Raw genomic sequence first — 26,057 nt, 5'->3', positions numbered from 1 at the left:
GTCACACTAATCCAGCTGCTTCCAATATTACTGGTAATTAAGAGACTAAGAAACCTAAATCTCAATCAAGTGAGACTAGAGTACATTGGGACATTTACATCTTGTACTGCTCCACAGGACTGAGATTCAGTATGAAAACACAATCACAGACCCACAATACAATAGCTGAAAAATAGCCTGTCTCTCCAGAGGATATGGATGATGTATCTTGCAGCTCTTAAAAGATATCATTGATACACAGATAAATTGACTCAAAAGATGTTCTCAAACAGTCAAACAAATCTGCTTCACAACATCAGCCAAAGACTTCAGTTAAACCCTGTCTTACAGAAACAAATAATTTTACTTCCTAAAGCAAGGGGGGGGGGGGGGGAAGTGTTAATATGTATTTATAGTCCATTTATTGCCTGTCAGTTTTCTGAAGCTGCCTTATTTTTGCAAGGACGCTCACTGTTACTGACTGTTCAGTAACTCCAAACATACAAAGGAAATAAGATGTTTTATCCAATGAATATTGTGAAAGGGCAAGCACAATAAGCTCCTCACATAAAATGTGTTTTGTTTCTACACATCCCACTTTGCAATATGCAGTAATCAATAAATGAGGAAAGAGACAGATAGTGGTAAGTTACATTAAATGTAATCTTCCATCCACTGGATGGGCTTTGTGCAAATCAGCACAGCCTCCCTTTGCGAGCTGAGGAAGCCAATCCATACCCAAAGGGTATGAAATGACCACAGCCTCTTGGGCCCAGGTTGCTACATATAGCCCACAAGCCCTTCTTGGATGTACACTCCCCACAGACCTTGGACTAATCCTGTGAAGATGTCACTGGATCCTTGGATCAGATAAACAGAACTCATTTGCTGTCAGTTCACCTTAATTTACTCTACAAGAATTTTTTTAATCTAGCACAACCTCCCTGCTGCCCACAGCTAGCTTGGGAAATCAGGTAATGACAACTGTTAAATGAGAAGAGAGACAGGGATACATCAAGACAAGTCATGTTGAAACGTAATCCTCCATCACAATGTAAGACTGAAGAATATTTGTTAAAATGTAGTTGCAGCATAAGGTCTAAAAAGCATATATGATTATTAAAAATAAATAATCATGGTTCATTCTATTTCATTAGTGTTCCAGTACACTTCAACTAAAACACATGACTTGTGAACATGTAACTTCAAACATCATGTTAATCCCAGAGAACTTTGAAGCCAAGTTCTCCTACGAATATCTTTTGTTTACTTGAAAAAACTCAGGTCTTTGCTAGAAGAACTGTTCCAGGATTACTAATGTTCTGTAAATAACCTTCACTACACTGCTTATACATCCAATTCTAATGATTACTAATGACTTCTATATTAAACACTAGATAGCTTCTCTTTGCTGTAAAAGAGCATCTCACTCTTAATATAGATCTTGCTGCCAAGGAATTAAATATGCGGTTTACTAAGCACCAGTTACCTGAGAAACTTGAAGGTCTCTTCCAACCTGGTTTATTCTATGTATACGTATTCTATGTAAACAGAAACAAAAGCTACTTAATTGTAGATGTTCTTTTGAACAAGTTTTCCCCCATCCATTTTTCCTTCTGTGGATGCCTATACACTCAAAAGAATAGACACTTGAAATATGAAATTCATTTCAAGTTCATAACATTGTGCCAAATACATAGAACAAACAATACTCTTTACAAGACATGCCACTTCTATTCTAAAGGGCTCTGACTAAAAAGCTTAGTCTAACCATGTTAGACTTTTTCAAGAACTCTAATGCTATCCCAAAGCACAATATTCAGCTTCTATCTACTTCTTACAGGTTTAGCAATCCAGTGCTAACTCCTAATTGTATCTCCCAGATCTGTTTCATATTTTCTTCAGCAACAAAAGCTATTTTCAGGAAAACATTCTTTTGCAAGGTGAGACACTCGTTACAAGAAAAGATCAGTCTGTTTAGAGCTGCACTTTACAACTTTCTAGAGAGGTTCTGAAATGGCATTGTTCTAGACCACAATAATTATTTGGAAAAAAAAAATAAGAAAAAATTATTCCAGCCTTGGAACCAACCACAACCCTTTTTCCACATGTCCCACTTAAAATTTTAAGGATTAAAATCTTAACAGTTGAATAATTCATAAATCAGTGAATTACAGATTAAAAGCAACAGCAGCTACCTCATAACCTGCTATCTTTAATAAAAAAAGAAAGAAAAGTGGACTTATTTTCAGAAGCAGCTCAAGAAGAAATTCCTTTGTTGGTATCTGGTGAGTGGTTAAGCATCCTGCAAAGGAGATAACTTTGGGCAATGGAGAAAATTTGTCAGAGGGAAACGGAAGATTAATATCAAAGGGAAGAAGAATGACAGAGGAGAGGGATTATCTGAAAAGGGACCAGGAGATTTAAGTGAAGTATATAGGCATGTAATAAGTAGTAAACCTAATGCTAAATGAAGAAGCAAGCAGAAAAGGTACAGTTCATGTATTTTAAATGATTATTCCTGAAGAACTGCCTGATTCCAAGATACCAATTTACACACTAATAGATCTGCAGAAACGTACAAATATCACTGGCAGTGCAAGACTCAAATCTCAATTCTTAAGAGTCTTGCTCCTTAGAAGAATTTATTCTAACCTCTCCAACTATCTGACCAACCAGAATAGGGCATAATTTTTAAAAAAAGCCAAATTAAGAGTAAAATCCTGGAAGTGTAGCTGCTTTAGCAAAACAAACATAATTTACATATAAACCACACAGATTAAAATGCATTCTGTGACCCTAGGGCCTCACACAGGAAAATTAAGTGTTTTAACCATTTCCTTACACAAGTCCTGAAGTTGCCATAAGCATCATAAAGAGGAACATACTTGTATAATTTTGTCCGTGAGGGAAGTAAATGCAGCATGAAGAAAAGTTTAGGTAAAAATAATTGCTATAAAACCCATTTACTTCTAACAGCAGAAGCACTTCTGCAAGCTGCTCTTAAGTGTAGATGTAACTCATGCTCTTGAGAGAAACACATACAATCCTCCTGCATTAGAGTACACAGTTAGTTATACACAGAACATCTGGCAAAGGAGATGCCTTGCTGCTCAAGAAAACAGTATGCCAACAATGGAATGCAAAAAACAGCTTCAGGATATTGCAGGAGAGATTACCACAACTATACCTGCCAAGGGTAACTGCTCAAATTAGCACACAAATCAAGTAATCTCATTCAGGAAGGCTAAACTTTGAAGTACAACAGGTGCAAAACCTAGAGGAAATGAGGAGTGCCTCATTTACAATGAAACCTAAGCACAGGCCTAAGGACTGCACATAACACACAAAGGATGTAAGTGCTAAAAAGAAAAAAACTTTAAAAGGAAAAAAAAATGGTATACCATGAGCAATTGCAACCTACTTAACTGTTAAAGTCCTGGCACTGTGTACAATACAACAACAACAAAACAAAACCAAAACAACAAAAAACCCACACCACCACTAAATACAATTGGATGCCAGCTGCTTTTAAGAGACCCAGATCTCTTCCAATTTCAAAACAACTTATAGCAAGCTGAAAGATATGAGAACCATATAAAAAGAACCCACTAGTTCTACTTAGCAAATGTATTTTTGCCTTAAAATGACAACCCAAGTGCCACTGTTGATTTCCACTGACCCCTTCCTTCCATGAGCTTACCACATACCTTTTCATACCACTAATGTAAGAGGACAATGCAAGAAGTTCACTACATATTCAGAGTTCTTTAAGCACTGGTAATAAATTACATACATACTTTACTACACTGGTTCTTTTGTAACTTCTAAGTACGGTTCATGACAGTTCAACTGTAAATGAAGACCTCTAAGATTGAGTAATTCAGAAAAAAAAGCTGCCACTGAACAGTACCCCTGGAAATTTAAATAGGTTGAAATAATATCTGAGTTTATTAATAGTTACATGTATAATAAAAAATGGTTTTGCCACAACCAACTGATCAGGTTTAAAAGTTATTTTGCTCTATATGATCAGTTAGTGAATTAAAAAGCAGTAAACACTGTCTTGCAAACTATTTTTGAAAGAAATTTAAAATAAACCACCATTAACTTGAAGAATTTTCAGAACTTTTTCAAGTTTTAAGCACAGAGCAAGTTCAAGATATTTTAACAGAAAATTAATTTAAATCTGGTATAACACACATACAATAACCTTAAACGTTGCAGTCAGTGTTGCTCTTTCAAACTATGACATGGCCCTTTTTAAATCTGTAACAACTTCTGAAGTCTGTTTTCCTAAGCAAGGACAGTGACATAAGTATTTTTCAGAAGTTTATTATATGCACTTACAATCTAAACTACTGCAGCAACAAGAAATTGATACAAATCCTAAAATATGTTCAATGCCAAAACGTAAAGAATTAATCTTTAAATACTCTGGTTATGAACACAACCATTTACCAAGAAGTTAAAAGTATCCAGAAACAAACATTAAGTAAACTGTGTATTTCTGATTAAAAAGCAGAACAATGACATAGGAACAAACTACACACATTTACCAAGTTCATTAGTGAGGGAAACTTTTACACTGCAAATAGAATATGTATCAAAATATCAGTGACTACATTACACTGATCAAAAACACTTTGTTGTAGGAATATGCATGTTTGTAGAGCTTCTCCTTAGTCACCTGATGTCAGATGCCCATTAAACTTCTTGTTCCAGCATTTGTTGCATGGAAAATGAATCTACTAAGAAGTCTTGAGGCAGCAGTTAATCACCACCAGCTTTACCAACAGATTTAGCCTTTCAAACAGTGACAACAATCAACACTGCTTTTTGTTCAATATGGCCAGAGTACATAATTATATCTATCACTCACTGCTTTCATCTGAAAACTTATTAGGGATTTCAATTAAGGAAATCAAGCTACTATATATGAAAGGAAAATTCTGACTAGGTTTTTTTAATCCCAAATCCTTAAAAAAAAATACAAAAAACCCAACTTACCAGTTTAATGGCCACATACTCATTTGTGTATAAATTTTTCCCTTGAAAAAAAGAGAACAAAAAATAAGAATGTGAGACATTGGCTTCTGTGCCATTAAAATCTGAAGAAAGTCTTTGAAATAGTTTTTATCTAAGGTGCTTGGCTTTATTAGGCTTATAGTATACCCTAAAGAAAACTCAATTCTTGAATAGTGTTAAGTACTAGAAGTTTCACCCAGATTTTCAGCTATTTCACCAAGTTTGTATAATTTTTATACATTAGAAAAGCTTGACAATGGGTAAATTAAAGTAAGTTGGATGTGATATTCTACATTTCTGTATTTATTACATAAAACTATTTAAAATTTATTTTTAAATTGTCCTATGATTTTGGAAAATCAGACTCTAAAGTTAGAATTACTTAGGCCTCTTTTTCCTCTATTCTGCAATGTACTAAGCTTAAAGTTAGAACAAATAGGGCAACAATATTACTGATTTAAATGTTTACACCATTTAGAAAAATGCATCTGCTGCTTTAGAAGTGATGTTATGACTGGATAAGCATATTTCCACATGCATTACTTCAAACTGTACACAATCACTGAAATATTAAACAAGAGTTGTATGTATAAAAGTAAAACAAAATAGCAGATAAAGGAGAAAACGCAGTTACTTCCAACACTTTTCTTTGTCTATAGTCTACACATGAGACTGTGTATTAATGAAACCTATTTTTCCCTCTGTGTTCAGGACTGAATTTCCCATGTTTATCTCATTTTTGCACAAACAGGGAAAAGTCATGGACCAAAATGAAAAGGTTACTGGTGAAGACAGTTATAGTCAAAGACTATAATCTCAGCTCTGATTATGATTTTTTAAAATAGACTACTCTTACAAAGATGGGGGGGGGGGAAAGGCACTATTAAAATGTTGCATCTGTTAAGGGATCAACTTTATAAAAAGTCACTAAAGGCCACATGATAATAAACACAGAATCTGTATGGGTAGCATGCCTGAATCTATGCACCAAAAGAATGGATAATTCCAAGACCTTTCCAAGGACTAGAGCAGAAATCCAGACACATTCAATTGTTATTTCTTCTTATGATCATTTGGATTACATTTTTAACAAACAACATACTTTGTTTCAAGTTGCTTCTACACCTTTTCATGCCACTACAATCTAGAATATATTAAAATAATCTCTGGCCCTAGTCATTCAGTCTATTAGATACATAAATCAGTTATTGGAGTAGCTAACAAATTCAGTTACATTCACATGACTTGACTTTGGGTTCCAGTAACTAAATGCAGTAATGACAAGCTTATCCTGAAGAAAAATCAGAAAGGACATTAGAACTTCCCATGAGGTAATTCAGGACAATTGTCTTTAAAATATGGCAGATTTGACACCACTGTTGATCTAAATAAAGAGCAGGCATTGTGTAATGCATTAGATGCAGCATGAACAAGCTTTCTTTGTTGCCCATCAGTAACTTGGAAAACCCTTAGTCTTAACAGCTTAATATTGAAAACAGTTTAGTCCTTTGCAAATCAAGTCAGTCAGTCACTTGCCACATACAGCCAATTTACCATTTGATCCACAAGACACTACAGAAGTTTGGCCTTTCCGTTCTTCTCAGGGGGAAGAACTGCAATGGCTACTGATTTGTAATGGAACTTACATCTTCTAAAGTGCAACTTCACTGCTCTTCAACAACTTTATTCCTCCTTTTAAGTCTTTATGATCTGACACATGTTCAAAATACATTCCAGTTTGTAGAATTATATAAAACAAATTATGTGCATCATGGAAGGATGCCAACTTTTAAGTTACTTGCTACCGTACTACTATAAATGCAAAAATAGCCAATTTAGATCAGGATTTGCAATATCAAACTAAATCCCTGTTTTCAGTAACTTAATTTAAATCATCTTACCCCATAAATAAGGATTTGAAATATCTTCCATATATGCAAAAAAGCAGAAGTTAAAGAGTTAGCCACTCTTATTAAAGTCTTAACTACTTTAATATTCTTTTAGAATAAAATAGAATATTTCACTCTGTATATGCCACAAGCAAATGAGTTAATCTTATATTGATCTGAATGAGAGAAATTGAATTGTGAACACACCAAGATAACAAACAGAAAAAATGTAACTTCATTACTTTACAGCTGCCTTCAGTAGTAAATGCAACATTTAGTTTAAAATAAAAACTACCATTCAGAGACCGTTTAGGAAAAAAAATGGAGGCAGACTTTCAGCTTGACTCCTGAACTGCAGAGGCATACATAAAACTGCAAAGGTCAAAATATATCAATCTTGTTTAACTATTAACAGGAATAACAAGAGTACCTCTTATTGAGACTGTACTGAATACAGTATCTTCAGCCAGAGCTCCAGCAATATATATATATTGTTTACATTCTAATTCAGACTAGATGTACAGCCCCCACAGAGCACTATATTAAAACCTATTTTATGCATGTTATAAACACACACACGCATACATCATACATTTTCTGCAACTACTATACTGAAACTAGTGTTTGAAGTGTAAAGAGTAGTAGTAGTACCAGAGGAAAATTAACAGAAACCCAACACCTACACAGAATCATTTTGGTTGGAAAAGTCCTTCAAGATCATAGACCCCAACAACTATCTAACTAAACCATATCCCTTAGCACCACATCTATTTGTCTTTTAAACACCTCAAAGGATGAGGATTAAACCACCTCCCTAGGCAGCCTATTCCAGTCTTTGTTAGCTCCATTGGTGAAGAAGTTTCTTCTAATATCCAAACTCAATTTTCCCAGGTACTACTTGAACCCATTTCCTTCTCCCCCTTGTTACTAGGGAGAAGAGACTGACACCTGCCTCACTACCTTACAACCTACTTTCAGGTAGCTGTAGAGAGCTAGGTCTCCCCTCAGCCTCCTCTTCTCCAGACTAAACAACCCTACTTCCCTCAGCTGCTCTTCATAAGACTTGTTCTCCTGACCCATCACTGCCCTTCTTTTGACTCACTCCAGGACCTCAGCATCTTTCTTGTAGTGAGGGGCTGCTCACTGTTTAGCCTCACTACACTGCTGATGATGAAAGGAAACAAAGGAATCCAAAAGCGTGCTTCTATTAAAAACATTGTAGTGCCCACTACACTTACAACAAGAACTCTAAGACCACAGTTCTATAAGGTGGACCTACAGGAGAACAATGCATTTCACACATACTTAGCCACAACTACATCTGAATAAACTGCTTCAGTAAGACATGAAAAGGTAACAAAACACAGTAACCATCAAGTCATTTACGCAGCTTGAAAGACAAATAACTGAACTGCACAGAGTCCTGCAACATTTTTAGTCCCAGAAAGCCTCCTGCTACAGAGATTTTTAACATGTGATAGAGCTTGCACTGGCCAGGGTCAAGTCACAAAAAGTGTGCAAGGCAAATTTAAGCTATCTGAAGCCTGAAAGCAGTTTGAAAAGCTGCACGGTGTGTCCACAGACATTTTCATGCCTGGAATGCATACAATAGCCTTTGATAATGTAAACTGGAATAAAGAAACAAGGATCTTACCTAACCGTAGTTCTCCAAAATTACCACATCCGATTTTTTTGCCAACTCGGAAGTTTGGGCCAACCATTAACACTCCAGAACTTGAAGAACCAGTGCCACGTGGATTATGGCCTGACCTCCCACTAGGCCGTGTTATTCTTTCATCCAGCTTGTCCCTGTATTTCTTTTTATTATCCATGTCAGATTTACAATACTTCACTTAGATTTTTTCCTCTTTTTAAAATTCAGTGTAAGCAAATGCCAGCTGGATAGAGTGAGAATGGAAACATCACCAATGAAGTGTCCAGCTAGTTACTGTCAGTAAGCAGTCAATAGCAGCATGTTCGTTCCATTCACAAAGCCTTGGCAGCATCTGTAGTAAAAACAGGTATCCAGAATGCACAACACCAGCAATATTCGGCAGTATTTCCAGGAATTCTGTTAAAGAAAACTGAAGTTATTCAATACAGTAGGATTCTTGTACAAAATTACCTTTCACTTCAACTGGCTTCACAGATGTTCTGCAAAAAGCACTACTGTAAGCTTAAAGCCTCTGATTCTAGCACATAGTGGCAAGAGAGACTGGTGTGCCCACAGTGAACTAAAAACAAAAACTAAAAAAAAAAGTCAGGGCTTAATGCATCAGATATCTTGAAATCTGAGCTAACTTATAAGAAATCTTTTTTGCCCTTTTATAAATCATCTGCAAGGTGCCCACCCAGATGCTTTCTAATTCCTCCTCTCCAAAAGGACAGGGGAAAGAAAGCAAAATGAAAAAGCTGATGTGTCAAGATCAAGACAGAAAAATCACTCACCAGTGATGGTCACAGGCAGAACAGATTTGACATGGGCAAGATTATTATTGCCAATTAAAATAGAGTAAAATTGTGAGAAACAAAGCTAGAAATACTTCCACCCTACACCCCTTCTTCCCAAGCACAACTTCACTCCTGGACTTCCCATTCCTTTACCTCCTTCCCTCTCCCATGTAGCACAGGGGGGCAGGGAATAGGGGTGGGGTTTGTTCAGTTCACAACAGCTCTTTTCTGCCACTTCTTCCTCAGGCTGTTACTCTGCTCCAGCATGGAGTTCATTCCAACAGCAGCAGTTCAAGAACTGCTCCAGTAAGTATCCTTCACAGGTTCCTGAGTCCTGCCAGAAAAATTGCCCCACTGTGAGCTCCTCCATCTCTTCACTGTTCATGGTACAAGCCTACTCTGACGCAGGCCCTCCATGTGCTGTATCTTCCATATGCTGCATTGTGGGGTCCTCCATGGGCTGCAGTGTGAAAACGTGCTCCTGCTGCCTCCATGGGCTGCAGGAGAATAATCTGCATCACCATCACAGGCTGCAGGGGAACCTCTGCTTCTGTTCCTGGAGCACATTCCTCCTCTCCTTCACTGACTTTTGTGACTGCAAGGCTGTTCCTCTCACAGCTACCATGGGGCTTTTTTTTTACCTTTTCTTAAAAATGTTGTCCCACAGGCACCACAACCTTCAGTGCCAGGCTCAGCCGTGCCCTGCAGTATGTCTGCCACAGCACAGCCCTGCCCTCTCCTCACAGAGACCCCTGCAGGACCCCTGCCAACACCTGGGCACAGACACCCAATGCATTTAGAAAATTAACTTTGGTAAATTGCAGACTACAGGTGAGTAAACTGTTTTGTTTTTTTTTTTTCTAAGCAGCAAATGCTTCCAGGAGAGCAGCCAAACAGACTTTTCCATTAAGAAACCACTGCTTCTGAAACTTTGTGTCTACACACAGACCAGAAAGCTGTTTGTCAGATATAATTTTAAAGCCTGAGAATGCACTAACAGACGAGCTAAGTTACCATGTATTCAAGGGATAAAGAGGAGTTCACATTTCAGAATCTATCAGGTGGATTTGTTTTGCAAATGGCATTACCATTTTGAAAGCAAATCAGAGAGAAGAAAAAAGTTCTAACAAAATCCAATAAAGTACTTTGGAGTAAATAGTAAATAAACTGATTACTGAATTCCTTCTTTAAAAAATGTCAATGTTTTACACAATGCTTTGAATGTTTACTGAAATTCAAAGCAACAATGCATGAAACCAAATACATCATTAACTACATCAATGTCAGTTTCCAAAGCTGATCAGAGGGCTGGAGCACTTCCCCTATGGTGACAAGCTGCAAGAGCTGGGGCAGTTCAGCTTAAAGAAAAGAAGACACTGGGGAGATCTTACAGCAGCCTCCCAGTACCTGAAATGTGCCTACATGAAAAACAGAACGGGTTTTTTTCACAAGGGCTTGTAGTGATAGAACAAGAATGAACAGACTGAAGCTTGAGGAGGGCAGATTTAGACTAGATAATAGAAAGAAATTTACACTGAGGGTAGTGATACACTGGAACAGGTTGCCCAGAGAAGTTGTAGATAGCCCCTCTCTGGGAGCACTCAAGGCCAGGTTGGATGAGGCCTTGAGCAATCTGGCCTAGTGGAAGGTGCCTCTATCTATGGCATAGGGGCAGAAATAAGGTCCCTTTCAACCCAAACCATTCTGTTAGTCTATGAATTAGATAGTAACTTGTGCCCTTCTCTGTTCTGCTGTTGAACCAACAGACATTCCAGCTACAATCAAGGTATGCTTTTTAGCATAATCAGATTCCTGCTAAACAAGTATCAGAAGCCTCATATATTTTCAACACACCATATGTCAGAAGGTAGAGACACAAACATTTGCGTCAGTTTCTCAAGGACAAAATTGTTCTCTATTTGTTTATCTGCAGCAAGTTTGAAATAGGGAGAGCACTTAGACTTTCTTCATATTGAAGCTCCTGCACAACATTTTAGGATGCATTTATCTCAGAAATACAGAAGGCATTAATTAATTTATTTATATGCACCTACCTATGACAGAGTTATACTCTGAAGGCAGAATCTTTTCTTCACCATGATGCTCACATTCTAGAGGGAAACACTAAAAGGCAAAGACAAATAAAAGTATTTGCAATTACTCAGACATGCCAAAAGTTCTGATACAGAATGTTAGTAAACTACAAATTACAGGAATTGCGTTAATTTAAACGTTAAGGAAGATACAGAATATTTTTTTCAGTGGCTTAGCAGAATTTGTGGGGCTCAGAAGTCAGGCACCATTGAAAAGTGTGCATCATCTGAAGTGGAAAAAAACACACTATACAGTGTGAGCATTCTAAATTATTTGCATAAACTTTTCTTGTTATGTGCTAGTTAGGCTATTCTCCTCACACACAGTCTGTCTGGAAAATGTGCCATCCTCATTTCACAGCTTCATTTCCTCTTTAATTTTCATTTTTCATCTCTGCCTACATAAATGAGCACACTTAACCCATAAGCTTCAGCCAGACATTGGAGAATACTGTTAGCATTTAAATAAGCATACTTAATCACATTTTTAACAAGTACCAGTACAATGGCAAATACCCCACCAAAGCCAACTTAAAGCAATGTCATGGCAGTGAAATTACTATTTAAGTTGGAAGTATAAAAAGGAAACTATGAAAAAACTAAAAATGGTATTACACAGAAAAAGTAATCACATAAGTTGAAATTAAATCATCAATTCATATAGATGAAGATAGAAGGTGAAACAGAAGACATTTAATGAAGCAGAAGAACTGAGATGCAAAATTAACATCAGCTAATAGAGGTTTTATTTATTTGGTGGAATTTAATAGACATTTCCAAAGCATTGCAGAGTGAATGCCAGAAGTTCAGGAGGAGGTGTGATGAAGGCAAGCAAGGAAACAGTATCTAGATAGTATCACAGTATAACTAAGGTTGGAAGAGACCCCAAGGATCATCAAGTCCAACCTGTCTCCACAGACCTCATGACTAGACCATGGCACCAAGTGCCATGTCCAATCTCCCCTTGAATACCTCCAGGGACTGTGTCTCCACCACCTCCCTGGGCAGCCCATTCCAATGACGAACGACTCAGTGAAGAACTTTCTCCTCACTTCGAGCCTAAACCTCCCCTGGCACAGCTTGAGACTGTGTCCCCTTGTTCTGGTGCTAGTAGTTTCAACTGACTGACAGTAGTCATACACATAACACCTGCACAAAAGTAAAAGGAACCTCAGACTCAGTTTTACAACTGACTGCAAAAGACAACCAGGCTACTGATCTGTATCAACACAAAAGATTCTGGGGAGGGAACTGGCAGTTCTCATCGACAGGGCTTTAAACTAGTTTCGAAGGGGGGAGGGGCTGAAACTAGTCCCCTCAGGCAAGAGTCTGGGGGCAGTAAGCTAGGGTCAGAGGCCAAACCAGCAGCCCAGCTGAGGTGCATGTACACTAATGCACGAAGCATGGGAAACAAACAAGAGGAGCTGGAAGCCTTGTTGCAGCAGGAAAGTTATGACGTAGTTGCCATCACGGAGACGTGGTGGGATAGCTCACATGACTGGAGTGCTGCAATTGATGGCTACAGGCTTTTCAGGAGAGATAGACAAGGAAGAAGGGGTGGAGGGGTGGCCATGTACATCAGGGAGGCACTAGATGCCATTGAGCTAGAGATTAGGGACAATCAGGTTGAATGCTTGTGGGCAAGAATTAGAGGGAAGACCAGCAGGGCAGACATCCTGGTTGGAGTCTGTTATAGACCACCCAACCAGGAGGATGATGTCGACGAAGCATTCTATAGACAGCTTAAGGCTGTCTCAAGATCTCCTGACCTTGTCCTCATGGGCGACTTCAACCTGCCTGACATCTGCTGGGATCTCAACACAGCAGAGAGGAGGCAGTCTAGGAGGTTCTTAGACTGCATGGAGGACAGCTTCTTATCCCAGGTGCTGCGTGAGCCTACCAGGGGCAAGGCTATGCTTGACCTCCTCTTCACCAGCAGGGAAGGGCTGGTGGGTGATGTGGTGGTCAGAGGCTGTTTAGGGGCCAGTGACCATGAAATAATTGAATTTTCGGTATTTGGTCAAACTAAGAGGGGCAGCAAGAAGACCTCCACTCTGGACTTCCGGAGGGCGGACTTCAGGTTGCTCAAGGAAATAATTCAGAGGGTTCCTTGGGAGAAAGCCCTTAAAAATAAAGGGGTCCAGGAGGGCTGGACCTGCTTCAAGAAAGAGCTGATGAAGGCTCAGGAGCAGGCTGTGCCAGTGTGCTGGAAGAGGAGCCGCCGGGGCAGATGGCCAGCCTGGCTGTGTAATGAACTTTTAATTGAACTAAGGGAAAAAAAGAGGGTGTATAATCTTTGGAAGAAAGGTGAGGCAACCCATGGAATGTTTAAAGAGGTTGCTAGGGCATGTAGGAGGAAAATTAGGGAGGCAAAAGCACATTTGGAATTTAAACTGGCCTCTGATGTGAAGGACAACAAAAAGTCCTTCTATAAATATATTAATAGCAAGAGGAAGGGCAGGGACAACCTCCACTCCTTGGTTGACATGGAAGGAAATGTTGTAACACAGGATGAGGAAAAGGCAGAGGTACTTAACACCTTCTTTACCTCAGTTTTTACTAGCTGGAAAGAACGTCTACCAGACAGCTGGCCTGCAGAGCTGGCAGAGGGAGCCAGGGAGCTGCATGGTTTCCCTGTGTTCCATGAGCAAGTGATAGGAGCTCTCCTCAGCAGATTAGACCCCCACAAGTCCATGGGACCAGATGGGATCCATCCTAGGGTGCTGAGAGAGCTGGCAGATGAGCTGGCCAAGCCACTCTCCATTATTTTTCATCAGTCCTGGCTCACTGGAGAGATCCCAGATGACTGGAAGCTGGCCAACGTGGTACCCATCCACAAGAAGGGCCGGTTGGATGAGCCAGGGAATTCCAGGCCTGTCAGCCTGACCTCAGTACCAGGAAAGATTATGGAGCAGGTCATCCTGAGTGCAATCACACAACACTTAGAGGATGGCCAAGGGATCAGGCCCAGCCAGCATGGGTTTAGGAAGGGCAGGTCCTGCCTGACCAACCTGATCTCCTTCTATGATCAGGTGACCCGCCTGGTGGATGTGGGGAGGCCTGTGGATGTAGTCTACCTGGACCTCAGCAAGGCCTTTGACACCATTCCCCATAGCAAACTCCTGGCCAAGCTGTCAGCCCATGGCTTGGATGGGAGCACACTGCGATGGGTTAGGAACTGGCTGGAGGGCCGAGCCCAGAGAGTGGTGGTGAATGGTGCCACATCCAGCTGGCAGCCAGTCACCAGTGCTGTGCCCCAGGGATCAGTGCTGGGCCCCATGCTCTTTAACATCTTTATTGATGATCTGGATGAGGGCATCGAGTCCATCATCAGTAAATTTGCTGACGACACCAAGCTGGGGGCAGGAGTTGATCTGCTGGAGGGTAGAGAGGCTCTGCAGAGGGACCTCGACAGGCTGGACAGATGGGCAGAGTCCAACGGCATGAGATTTAACACATCCAAGTGCCGGGTTCTGCACATTGGCCACAGCAACCCCATGCAGAGCTACAGGCTGGGGTCAGAGTGGCTGGAGAGCAGTCAGGCTGAGAGGGACCTGGGGGTGCTAGTCGACGGTAGACTGAACATGAGCCTGCAGTGTGCCCAGGCAGCTAAGAGGGCCAATGGCATCCTGGCCTGCATCAGGAACAGTGTGGCCAGCAGGAGCAGGGAGGTCATTCTGCCCCTGTACACTGCACTGGTTAGGCCACACCTTGAGTACTGTGTCCAGTTCTGGGCCCCTCAGTTTAGGAAGGATGTTGACTTGCTGGAACGAGTCCAGAGAAGAGCAACAAAGTTGGTGAGGGGTTTGGAACATAAGCCCTACGAGGAGAGGCTGAGGGAGCTGGGGTTGCTTAGCCTGGAGAAGAGGAGACTCAGGGGTGACCTTATTACTCTCTACAACTACCTGAAGGGAGGTTGTAGACAGACGGATGTTGGTCTCTTCTCCCAGGCAAGCAGTACCAGAACAAGAGGACACAGTCTCAGGCTGCGCCAGGGGAGGTTCAGGCTGGATGTTAGAAAAAAGTTCTATACAGAAAGAGTGATTGCCCATTGGAATGGGCTGCCTGGGGAGGTGGTGGAGTCGCCATCACTGGAGGTTTTTAGGAGAAGACTTGACGGGGTGCTTGGTGCCGTGGGTTAGTTGCTTGGGCGGTGTTGGATTGGTTGATGGGTTGGACGCGATGATCTTGAAGGTCTCTTCCAACCTGGTTTATTCTATGTATTCTATTCTATGTATTCTATGTATTCTAAAACTTAAAATACAGAACATGCAGTCAAATTAAGCATAACTATCAATTAAAAGAATATCTAAAAGCCCCAGTTAGGGTAGCAATTTAAATTATCACTAAGTTCTATTATAACACAAGCATTTCTAATTTCTTGCACAGCCACACTTACCTAGGAACATCACATTCAAATTTGCTTTATTTGGTCAATGTCAAATTATTGCCAAAAACTGGCAGGCTTCTAAAATACAAATTCTAATACAAGGACTGGCACACAAGGAGAAGTGACGATTAGAAAACACTTCAGACATCACCAGCTTACAAAGATATATATAAAAACATTGCTCAATGTCAGCTGAAAATGTTCGAATTAACACTACCAAAGACTATACACCACAAACGTAATAACCTCCTGAGCAATAACCACCTCCTGGGGCCCTACATAAGGCAGAGCAAAAGACTAACTCATTTCAGTGTGGTTAAGCATCTCTCAAATGGTTGTGTCTGCAGCAGAGTTCATTCAAGTTCACATATTTCAAGGTGTATACCATGCTGTTCACATTCAAATGTGCAAGTCGCCTTTAAAACAAAAATTTACTGGCTACTTCCCTTCTTATGTTCCAGATTTACTCTTAAATAAATCTATTAAGAGAACATTAAGCCTGCTAAATAAACATTGTCTGGAAGTGACAAAGTTATATGAAACAAGAAACCATAACTGCTCCCTTAGGTATCGTACACATTTTCTTTGAGTTTAATTACAATATCCTGTATCACTGTGAGTATACCAACATGTTCATCTAGTTTTAGGAAAAAAACATACAACAGCACAAGAACTAGGGAGGAAATAAAAGATTCCACAAAACAAAAAGATAGTAAAGACAGATCTTGGGCTTAAACACAAGGATTCCACCATTGTCATACATCCCAAGTTTTCTTTATCTGTCAAGCTTCTTTGTTAACGTACCTCTACTTCCAAGGTATCATGGGCTTTACCAGTAATATTAATCTAGGAAAAAAGCTTATTCTCACACCTTCTAGAGGATTCCAGAGAAAGTTTCTAGTGCCTCTACTACAGATTTCCAAGATCTTTCCTCCAACAGAACACAGTTTTAATGGAATAATTCACCTATTAAGTAGCTCTTATTTCAGACAGAGACCAGTCATATTAAATTTCTAATATTCACTTGAATGTTAAAAGTTTAGACAACGGAGAGTAATACATAATTCTATTCAGCAAAACTCTTAAATTTAACTAGAAAAAAGCATTTCATACTACAAACCTGAAATCAAGCTCAGAGTGAGAGCTTCATTGTGAGCTAATCAATACACAATTGTAACATCTAATCAACTCTTTCTGGTATTATTAGTATGCTTCATTAAAAGATTAAGCTGTTCTTTCTGGCCTAGCTCTAACATGCATAATTTTAATTCATTTTTACATATGTCTTCATGCACCAAGAGGACATCTGCGCAATTTCAGTTTCCCAGCAAAAAGGTTCACAATCAAAGGGTCCTTGAAAGTTCAGGATGGAAGTTTCTAACCTCAAAAAACTCTTGGGATAGAATTTGAATGAGAAAATCTCTAAATTTATACACTATTTTGTAAGATTCACTGCTTACATAAAATGAAAAGTAAATCCACTTTTTAATCAGAAAGTACTTAATATTTAGTCCAATGAGAGGAATTCAAAACTTGACATAATCTTCACGTGACCTCAAAAAAAAGTAGAGCTGCTCTTGCAATAATTTATATTTGTCTGTGTATTCTGGGCACAAATAAATGCCTGTAATATTGCTGTTACAACACTTTGATCACTAATTTGAGCCTGAAAATAAATTTTTTCATAGACAAAGTCCAAAATAAAAACAGATGTTAAAAAGTTCATTGCATAACTCAAATGTAACCAATCTGATTTTGACTTATTTCATCACTTTCTAGACATCAGGAGGGAAAAAAAAAAAATCATAGCATCTGTCAAAACTAAAGACAAAATGAGAACGCTTAAATAGCTTGCATGTAGAACTTCCACAAAAGTTACAAACTCATTACATGAGCTTTGAAAGGCAAAAAACAACTCTGCCAAACAAATTTCTCCTGACAGTTTCTCTCCAGCTCTCAGTAACCTGTATAGAAATTGTTCCATTACTGTATCACTTCATATTTCTTAGAAGATGTTATCTAAATAATGAACTTAGTTTGTTACCAGCAGTGTTGTCCACTTGATAAATACGGAAATCTGAGTCTAACTTCTGCAAGCTAAAGCAGCCTAGGTTTTTTTCAATATTTTTAACAAAACAAAAGAAATACAGCTTGCCATGTTCTGCCTTTCAGCTTTCTACCACTTCCAGTACATTTCAGGATTCATCCTATTTTTAGATGCTAATTGATTTATCTAAGTAGGTTTTATTCTCCCATTTCTTAGGTACTTACCATTCATACTCACTATTCTAGCTTCCGTCAGATAAGCATCTACCCCAGAAGCACTGTAAAACTGCAAATCCTCTGAAGCAACACTATTCTTCCCCCAAAACAATCCAATCATTTGCAGCAAATATGAACTAATCCAAGAAACAAGGATGAACTTTTTCAGTTCAAAAGGTGCCTCTACATGGATAAGATGAGGAACACATGGAACACACAAGAAGTGTAGATGGACTTCAGTCAGACCACTACCAGCCATGAACATTCAGACCATCAAAAAACACGGGTCACATTCTTTCCCAACCAACTCGCCTTTCAGAATACTGAGAAGCGGATCCCGTATTTGCTACATGTATTCCACAAATATATTAACAAGTTGGAAATCCTTAGAGTTTCAGCAGCAAAGAGGAAAAATAAGCAAAGCAGCTACTACTTATATATTTATATATGGGCGCAGTTCTGGAGCACCTGTCACAGGAAGGACCTGGAGGTGCTGGAGAAGGGCCACGAGGATGATCAGAGGGCTGAAGCACCACGCCTATGAGGACAGAGAGAGAGTTTGGGCTATTAAGTCTAAAGAGAAGGCTCCAAGGAGCCTGTGGCATTCCAGTATCTTAAGGGGGCCTGCAAGAAAGCTGGTGAGGGACTTTTTAGGATGTCAGGTTGTGAAGGGACTAGGGGGAATGGAGGAAAACTAGAAGTGGGTAGATTCAGACTGGATGTTAGGAAGAAGTTTTTCACCATGAGCATGATGAGACACTGGAACAGGTCACCCAGAGAGGTGGTACAAGCCCCATCCCTGGACGTTTTTAAGGCCAGGCTGCATGTGGCTCTGAGCAACCTGATCTAGTATGGGGTGTCCCTGCCCATGGCAGGAGGGTTGGAACTAGATGATCCTTGAGGTTCCTTCCAAAATCTTAACAGTTCTATGATACTATTTCTTGGTCACATGCAGATCAAACTCTTCACACTTCAGAAGATTCACATTTTAGAAAGTAAGCATAACACCATCATTTCAAATGCAAATGAAATCTCTTTACAAGAGACAATGCACAAGCTCAAACATGTAGTATGTTTTGAGACTGTGTATACTGTCTCAAAACATCTTTATTTCTATTTGTGCTCTTCAACACTGCAAGGCAACTAACACATCACAAGTGCGCTTAAATTGTTTGCATCACCAGTACTTCCAACAATGAGGTCTTTCTGTCTGAAGTACCTTCTATATTACCACTTGTCTTTTACTTAAACACCTAAGTTTTGCAGAGATTCTTCTGTTCACTTTCTATGTAAACTTCAGACAACTGTACTGTTCAGGCAGTACCCAGCTTTTTTCTGTATATATCAACCAATCTTAGATTAACAGAACAGTTTTGCAAAACAAAAGAACAGAATGTATGAATTCTGGAATGAAAATTAGATTATCAACATTCCCATTTTTAAAAAGTTAAAAATTGTTTACAGGTTTGTAAGATTCTCCCCATACAACATTAAGTTTCATGTAATTGAATCCAAGTCTACATAATCTTCGATCACAAACATGTACAGACAAGATTCACTCAAATAAGCAGCCTAACTGAAAATGTCGAGGTAAATCTGAGTGGATTTCTCATCAATAAAAAATTATAAAGCCAAGCCTTCTAAAACATTAGGTTTTCCTATCAAGTTGTGTATATACATGAATAATCAAAAACTACATTTCCCTTTTATCAACTGCCACATATTATTTTCAAACATAATCAGTTCAAGATTCCAGAATAAGCTTTTAAATTTGCACCTGTAACTATTTCCTTACGGAAAGTTCTTCAGCAAGCCATATATATCCTTGTGTAATTCTTCTTTAGTATGTAAAATTCAAGGGCTATCTATATCCAAACTTTAGTATTTGACCTATGTTTTTAACTTGAAAGACTACTGCCTAACCAAAAATAATGCAATTGCAACTTCTGGTCAAAATACTGTCACATCAGAAGACATGCACAGTACTCAGGGTTACCCTAAGTCAATGTAACTCTTCCCCAAATGGCAGACTGGACTAACTATATAATTAACATCCTCAAGCAACCCCTTCATCTCTGTAAAGTTAAAATGAACATCAACTGAAAACTGCCATTTTCTCTTCAGTGCAGAAACATTTGTACTTTCCCACTGGCCTAGAAGAAAAGTTTAGCCCTAATCCACAAATCACAATTCATTGTACTCTTTCACTGCAAAACCCAACCAGCTTCCATTTATGATTCCACACAAGTGAATGCATTTACTTGATTAAAAGTTCCATGTATGCATTTTCCTCAAAGGATCTTGTTACAGTAAGAGCTGAAAGTAAATTTTCTGAAAGGAAAGAAAGCAGGTAACTGACAGGTAAGCAGCATTCCAGTAATGTTTCTTCACTTTTACAACACCATCCCTGACACACACTTAAATGCACTGATGGAAAGCTAATGCTGAGATAGCTAATGCTGCATAATAGATGCTTCCATTTTCTACATCAAGCATTGTAACATCAGCACACAACTGTCATAGCAGAACTACTGAAAGATACAGATTAACTTAAAGATAGGATAAAGAAGCTGTAAAGTTAGAAAGCAAAGCAAGGATTGCCTTTCATCTAAAGCCACAACTACATCTGGAAACAGAAGTTAGCACAATTGGGAAGCACTCTAGTGTTGTGTTAAAAGACAAAAAACACCAACACATTTTCACAGTATCACAGTATAACTAAGGTTGGAAGAGACCCCAAGGATCATCGAGTCCAACCTGTCTCCACAGACCACATGACTAGACCATGGCACCAAGCGCCACGTCCAATCTCCTCTTAAACACCTCCAGGGACGGGGACTCCACCACCTCCCTGGGCAGCACATTCCAATGACGAATGACTCTCTCCGTTAAGAACTTTCTCCTCACTTCGAGTCTAAACTTTCCCTGGTGCAGCTTGAGACTGTGTCCTCTTGTTCTGGTGCTGGTTGCCTGGGAGAAGAGACCAACCCCTTCCTGGCTACAACCACCTTTCAGGTAGTTGTAGAGGGCAATGAGGTCACCCCTGAGCCTCCTCTTCTCCAGGCTAAACAATCCCAGCTCCCTCAGCCTCTCCTCACAGGGCTTGTGCTCAAGGCCCCTCACCAGCCTTGTTGCCCTTCTCTGGACATGTTCAAGTGTCTTGATGTCCTTCTTAAACTGAGGGGCCCAGAACTGGACACAGTACTCAAGGTGCGGCCTAACCAGTGCAGTGTACAGGGGCACAATGACCTCCCTGCTCCTGCTGGCCACACTATTCCTAATGCAGGCCAGGATGCCATTGGCCCTCTTGGCCACCTGGGCACACTGCTGTTTAGGTGGCTGTCAATCAGTACCCCCAGGTCCCTCTCCGTTTGGCAGCTCTCCAGCCACTCTGACCCAAGCCTGTAGCTCTGCATGGGGTTGCCGTGGCCAAAGTGCAACACCCGGCACTTGGACTTATTAAATGCCATGCCATTAGACTCTGCCCATCTGTCCAGTCAGTCGATGTCCCTCTGCAGAGCCTTTCTACCATCTAACTGACTAACATCTGTTCCTAACTTGGTGTCATCTGCAAACTTGCTGATGACTGTCTCAATCCCCTCATCCAGATCATCAATGAAGATGTTAAAGAGGACGGGGCCCAGCACTGATCCCTGGGGGACGCCACTGGTGACTGGCCGCCAGCTGGATGTGGCACCATTCACCACCACTCTCTGGGCTCGGCCCTCCAGCCAGTTCCTAACCCAGCACAGAGTGTTGCTGTCCAAGCCACAAGCTGACAGCTTAGCCAGCAGTTTACTGTGGGGGACGGTGTCAAAGGCCTTGCTGAGGTCCAGATAGACCACATCCACAGGCCTCCCCACGTCCACCAGATGGGTCATCTGATCATAGAAGGAGATCAGGTTGGAGAGGCAGGACCTGCCCTTCCTAAATCCATGTTGGCTGGACCTGATTCCTTGGCCATCCTTCAGGTGCGCAGTTATTGCCGCCAGGATAATCTGCTCCATCACTTTCCCTGGCACTGAGGTCAGGCTGACTGGCCTGGAGTTTCCAGGTTCCTCCATCCGACCCTTCTTGTGGATGGGGATCACATTGGCCAGCTTCCAGTCATCTGGGACCTCTCCAGTGAGCCAGGACTGGTGGAAAATGGAGAGTGGCTTGGCCAGCTCATCTGCCAGCTCTCTCAGCACCCTAGGATGGATCCCATCCGGTCCCATGGACTTGTGACTGTCCAAGTGGCTCAGCAGGTCCTGAACTAATTCCTCATGGATTTCCAAGGCATCACACTGTTCCCCGACCCTATTGCCCAGCTCAGGAGGCCACTCGTCCTGAACTCCTGCCTTGCTGTTAAACACTGAGGCAAAGAAGGTGTTCAAGACTTCAGCCTTTTCCACGTCTTCAGTCACCGTGTTCCCCTCCAGGTCCAATAAGGAGTGGAGGTTCTTCTTGCTTTTCTTTTTAGTGTTGATATATTTGTAAAAATGCTTTTTATTGTCTTTCACAGAGGTGGCCAGCTTCAGTTCCAACTGGGCCTTTGCCTCTCTAAGATTATTCCTACATAATCTAACCACTTCCTTGAACATACCTCGAGAAGCCTTCCCCTCCTTCCAAAGGTGACCCAGCCTCTTTTATTCCCTTAAATCCTCCAGGAGCTGCTTGCCCATCCAGGCCAGTCGCCTTCCCCGCCAGCTCATCTTTCAGCACATGGGAACTGCCAGTTCCTGTGCCTTCAAGAGCTCCTGTTTGAAGTAGGTCCAACCCTCCTGGACCCTCGGCTCATGAGGGTTGGTACCCAGGGAACTTTACAAATAAGTTTCTTAAAGAGGCTGAAGTTTGCCCTCCGGAAGTCCAAGGTGAAGGTTCTGTTGGTGGATTTTCTGAGACTCCAAAAGATTAATTCTGTTTTCAGGTTAGAATTTCGACAGGAGAAAGTACATATGCTCTCAGTATTCCACAGTGATTGGGAAGAGCAGTTTTCAAACTAAGAAGTACATTTAATTCACTGAGACCAATTTCTCATTGCCCTTATATTTAATTACGTAGTCATATTCTACTGTAAGAACCTGGGGGGATGGGGTGGGCAAATTCATATTAAAGTATTTTGGCTCTGAAATGTTCCAGCTTGAGACCAGAATCATATCAGACATTAACTGAAAAACAAGCACACAGCTTGCTTACTTCAGTCCAGCTACAAATGCACTAAATGTCAGCTTAAAGCATGCTATTCTATACATGGCCAGTATAGACACACTGAGATCCAAGAAGTGGGGAATAATCCTTAGTCCTCCAGTTCAGAAAAAGCCCAAGTCACAGCACTAGTCACTCACTCACTGTTTAAGTCATATGTTTCATCCTTTTCTTGGGTAGAAACAAAGAAAAAGCATATAACAAACTGGAAAGTTACTCCATGCTAAATTCCAGTGTTAAACAGGTTCCACCTGACACAGCAAGTTCCAGAAAAGTTTTGTTCCATTCATGCATCCCAGACTTGAACAGCCAGGACATAATTTTCAGAATTTCCTCCAAAGAGTCAGTTCTGTTGGACTGTAATAAACAGTATTTGCAAAAGCATTAGATCTCAGCAAAACTTAAGTAACAACAAAGAGACAGATAAACCACCACATGAAAACTCTAGCACATGCTTTAATTTAACAGCATCAGAACTTACCAACAAATTGGTTACTTATGTGAGAGTTCTTATTTGGCTTTGTTTTCTCCTCTTTTATTGGCAGGTTCTTTCCTATGCTTATTTTCCAAATCAGACAAGTGGTTTAATTAAAACTCGTTCTATTTCTCTTTGAGCATAAACTAGTGGGAAAGCTAACCATCGATGTTCCTGCCAACCGCACACATAAGAAAAGAGGTAACTCTTTTCAAGAAAGCATCCCCAAAGTTTTCTGACAATAGCAAACTACATGGCAAACTATTCTGTTCTTTTAATAGTCTTTATAAATTGGACAGGTATCTCCTAGAGCACTGAATTCCAGGTGCCTTACTATCAGCTACACCAACAGCTCTCCTCTCACATGCAAGGCTTTCATTACAAAGTCCACCTAAGTTTTCTTTCATTTTAATAAACTACATCATTATGTACTCACAAAACACTTTTACAAAGTCTTCTTTGTAAGTTTACGAATAAAATGTTATATGGAAAACAGCCTTGAATACCACATAAACCAGATTGATGGTTGCCACCTTTATATTGAACTCATAAGAGGCCTTGTAACATGAATTTAAAGGAAAAAAATAGCCACAGTTAAGATGTGAAAGTCATCATTACTCATCTAATGAAAAACGTACTTAAACCAATGACTTCCTACGAAACTTGATTCTCCCAAAACCACTGGTTACACAAACCCACTGAATTTTAAATCACCTGGTGCAAATCAGACGTTCTGAGAACAAATTAACCTGTATTCCACTGATAATCAGTTTTGCTAAGGTCTGAGGGCAATTAATTTTTATAACAAAATTCTCATGCACTGAAATGAGAAAACATGAGTATTTCATGCTGACACTGTGTAGTAAACTCTTAATTTACTACTCAGGGAGACTAAAATAGATTCAGAGGAAGCAAATTGTTCTTCAAAAGCAACAATGTAGTTGATCTCTACAGCTTAGTGTTCACGCCCACACAGTCTCGCTGCCACAGCCTGTTGGGCACCTTCCATGTTTCCTTAGTATTCCCATCCTCCCTCTTGAGGTCCGTTTATTGCAAAATCATTAGTTTATTACCACAATAAAACTAACCTTCACTTCCTAGTCAGCTAAAAGATACTGCTGCTTGCTCAGTACTACACGTTGCAGGCTGAACAGCTCTTAAGCATCTGCTACACACAACACATAACAGCATCCTTTGCTCACTGTGGATAGTTAGCAAACAGCTACTCTGCCTACATTGTTGTATTTGAAGCTTATAGCAACGTATTTTCAGAGGTATAAAAAGATGTAAGGTAGGTTAAAAACTGCCCATCAAGTTCCACATTTGTACAGAAAGCAGGTAAGAAAGCTACAGATCAAAACCACTTATTTCCTGAAAACACAGGACTCTCCTTTTTTCAGAAGAAAATTCCAAGTACAATCAACAGGACCTACTTAAAGCTCAAAATCAAAAAATTAAAAGCAAACACTCAAAGCGCATTCCTGGAACACAAAGACACTTATCTACTGAGTTTTGCAAGACCTGAAGCGTAAGTTTAGCCATTCTATCTTCCTGTTGTTGATAAAATTGTTCCCTGCCTGTTTACTGGTATTTGCAAATTGAAGTTTCACCACTTTTCTCTCCAGAATTAGGGATGCCTCATTCTACTGGCAGCAAATGTTAAGCAAAAGTGAAAACTGACAAAATTTTTGTATTACACTTCTTCATTTTCGGAAACCAGTATTTGCAAGGCACAAGTAGAAATTACTGGACAAGGTCAGAATGAACCATGTCTCCCATGACCCTTAGAATACATCCCTAACTGAAATCTCTACACTATTTCAGCTTCCCAAGATCACTGCAGAATTGAAAATATCTGTATTTATATGGGTATTATCTATGTTTACACTGATATCAACAATATATAGAATATCCTAAATTATGTATTTGATTTTAAGCCAATGGAAGGTCTCTAAAGTAACACTTTATATACAGAAATGCAAGCTGTTTCATTTAGGTCCATATATAAAAACCTAAAATGGAAAGCATTTAATGCCTTAAATATAGAAGTCCATTCAAGAGATCTCTCTACACATAAAACAATTTTTAAACAGTAATTTCCACTAGGATGCAAAGGTGTGTCCTATACTGGATTAAGTCACAAGTACCAGCATCACAAAGGTAATTTGCCAAGAATCTGTACTTCTGAAGTACAACAGTATTTTTGTACAAAAAACACAGCACATGCAGCCTTCCAAACATAAAGAGATAATAATTTGCTAGGTAATTTTAGGATTCCACGAAGATTCTAATTAGCACTGTGA

The 26,057-nt window shown here is 40.0% G+C and overlaps 1 protein-coding gene across 3 annotated transcripts in view; it reads right to left on the bottom strand.

Annotated features, from left to right (window-relative positions):
- The window catches only part of CSNK1G3 (casein kinase 1 gamma 3), a 64,134-nt gene extending 55,384 nt beyond the window's left edge, over positions 1-8,750 (bottom strand). For all 3 annotated transcript variants that reach the window (XM_054178542.1, XM_009900648.2, XM_009900650.2), the window contains exons 1-2: positions 8,551-8,750; positions 4,990-5,030 (exon numbers count right to left, since the gene is read on the bottom strand). In XM_054178542.1, the coding sequence (XP_054034517.1) occupies positions 4,990-5,030; positions 8,551-8,728 (219 nt within the window). In that variant the 5' untranslated portion in view covers positions 8,729-8,750. The remainder of the gene's footprint in view (positions 1-4,989; positions 5,031-8,550) is intronic.
- Positions 8,751-26,057: the final 17,307 nt, after the last annotated feature.

The sequence above is a fragment of the Dryobates pubescens genome, chromosome Z, assembly GCF_014839835.1.
Source record: "Dryobates pubescens isolate bDryPub1 chromosome Z, bDryPub1.pri, whole genome shotgun sequence".
NCBI classification, from domain to species: Eukaryota; Metazoa; Chordata; class Aves; order Piciformes; family Picidae; genus Dryobates; species Dryobates pubescens.
The sequence above is the reverse complement of the archived record's forward strand: the minus strand, read 5'-3'. Positions and strand labels throughout refer to the sequence as shown.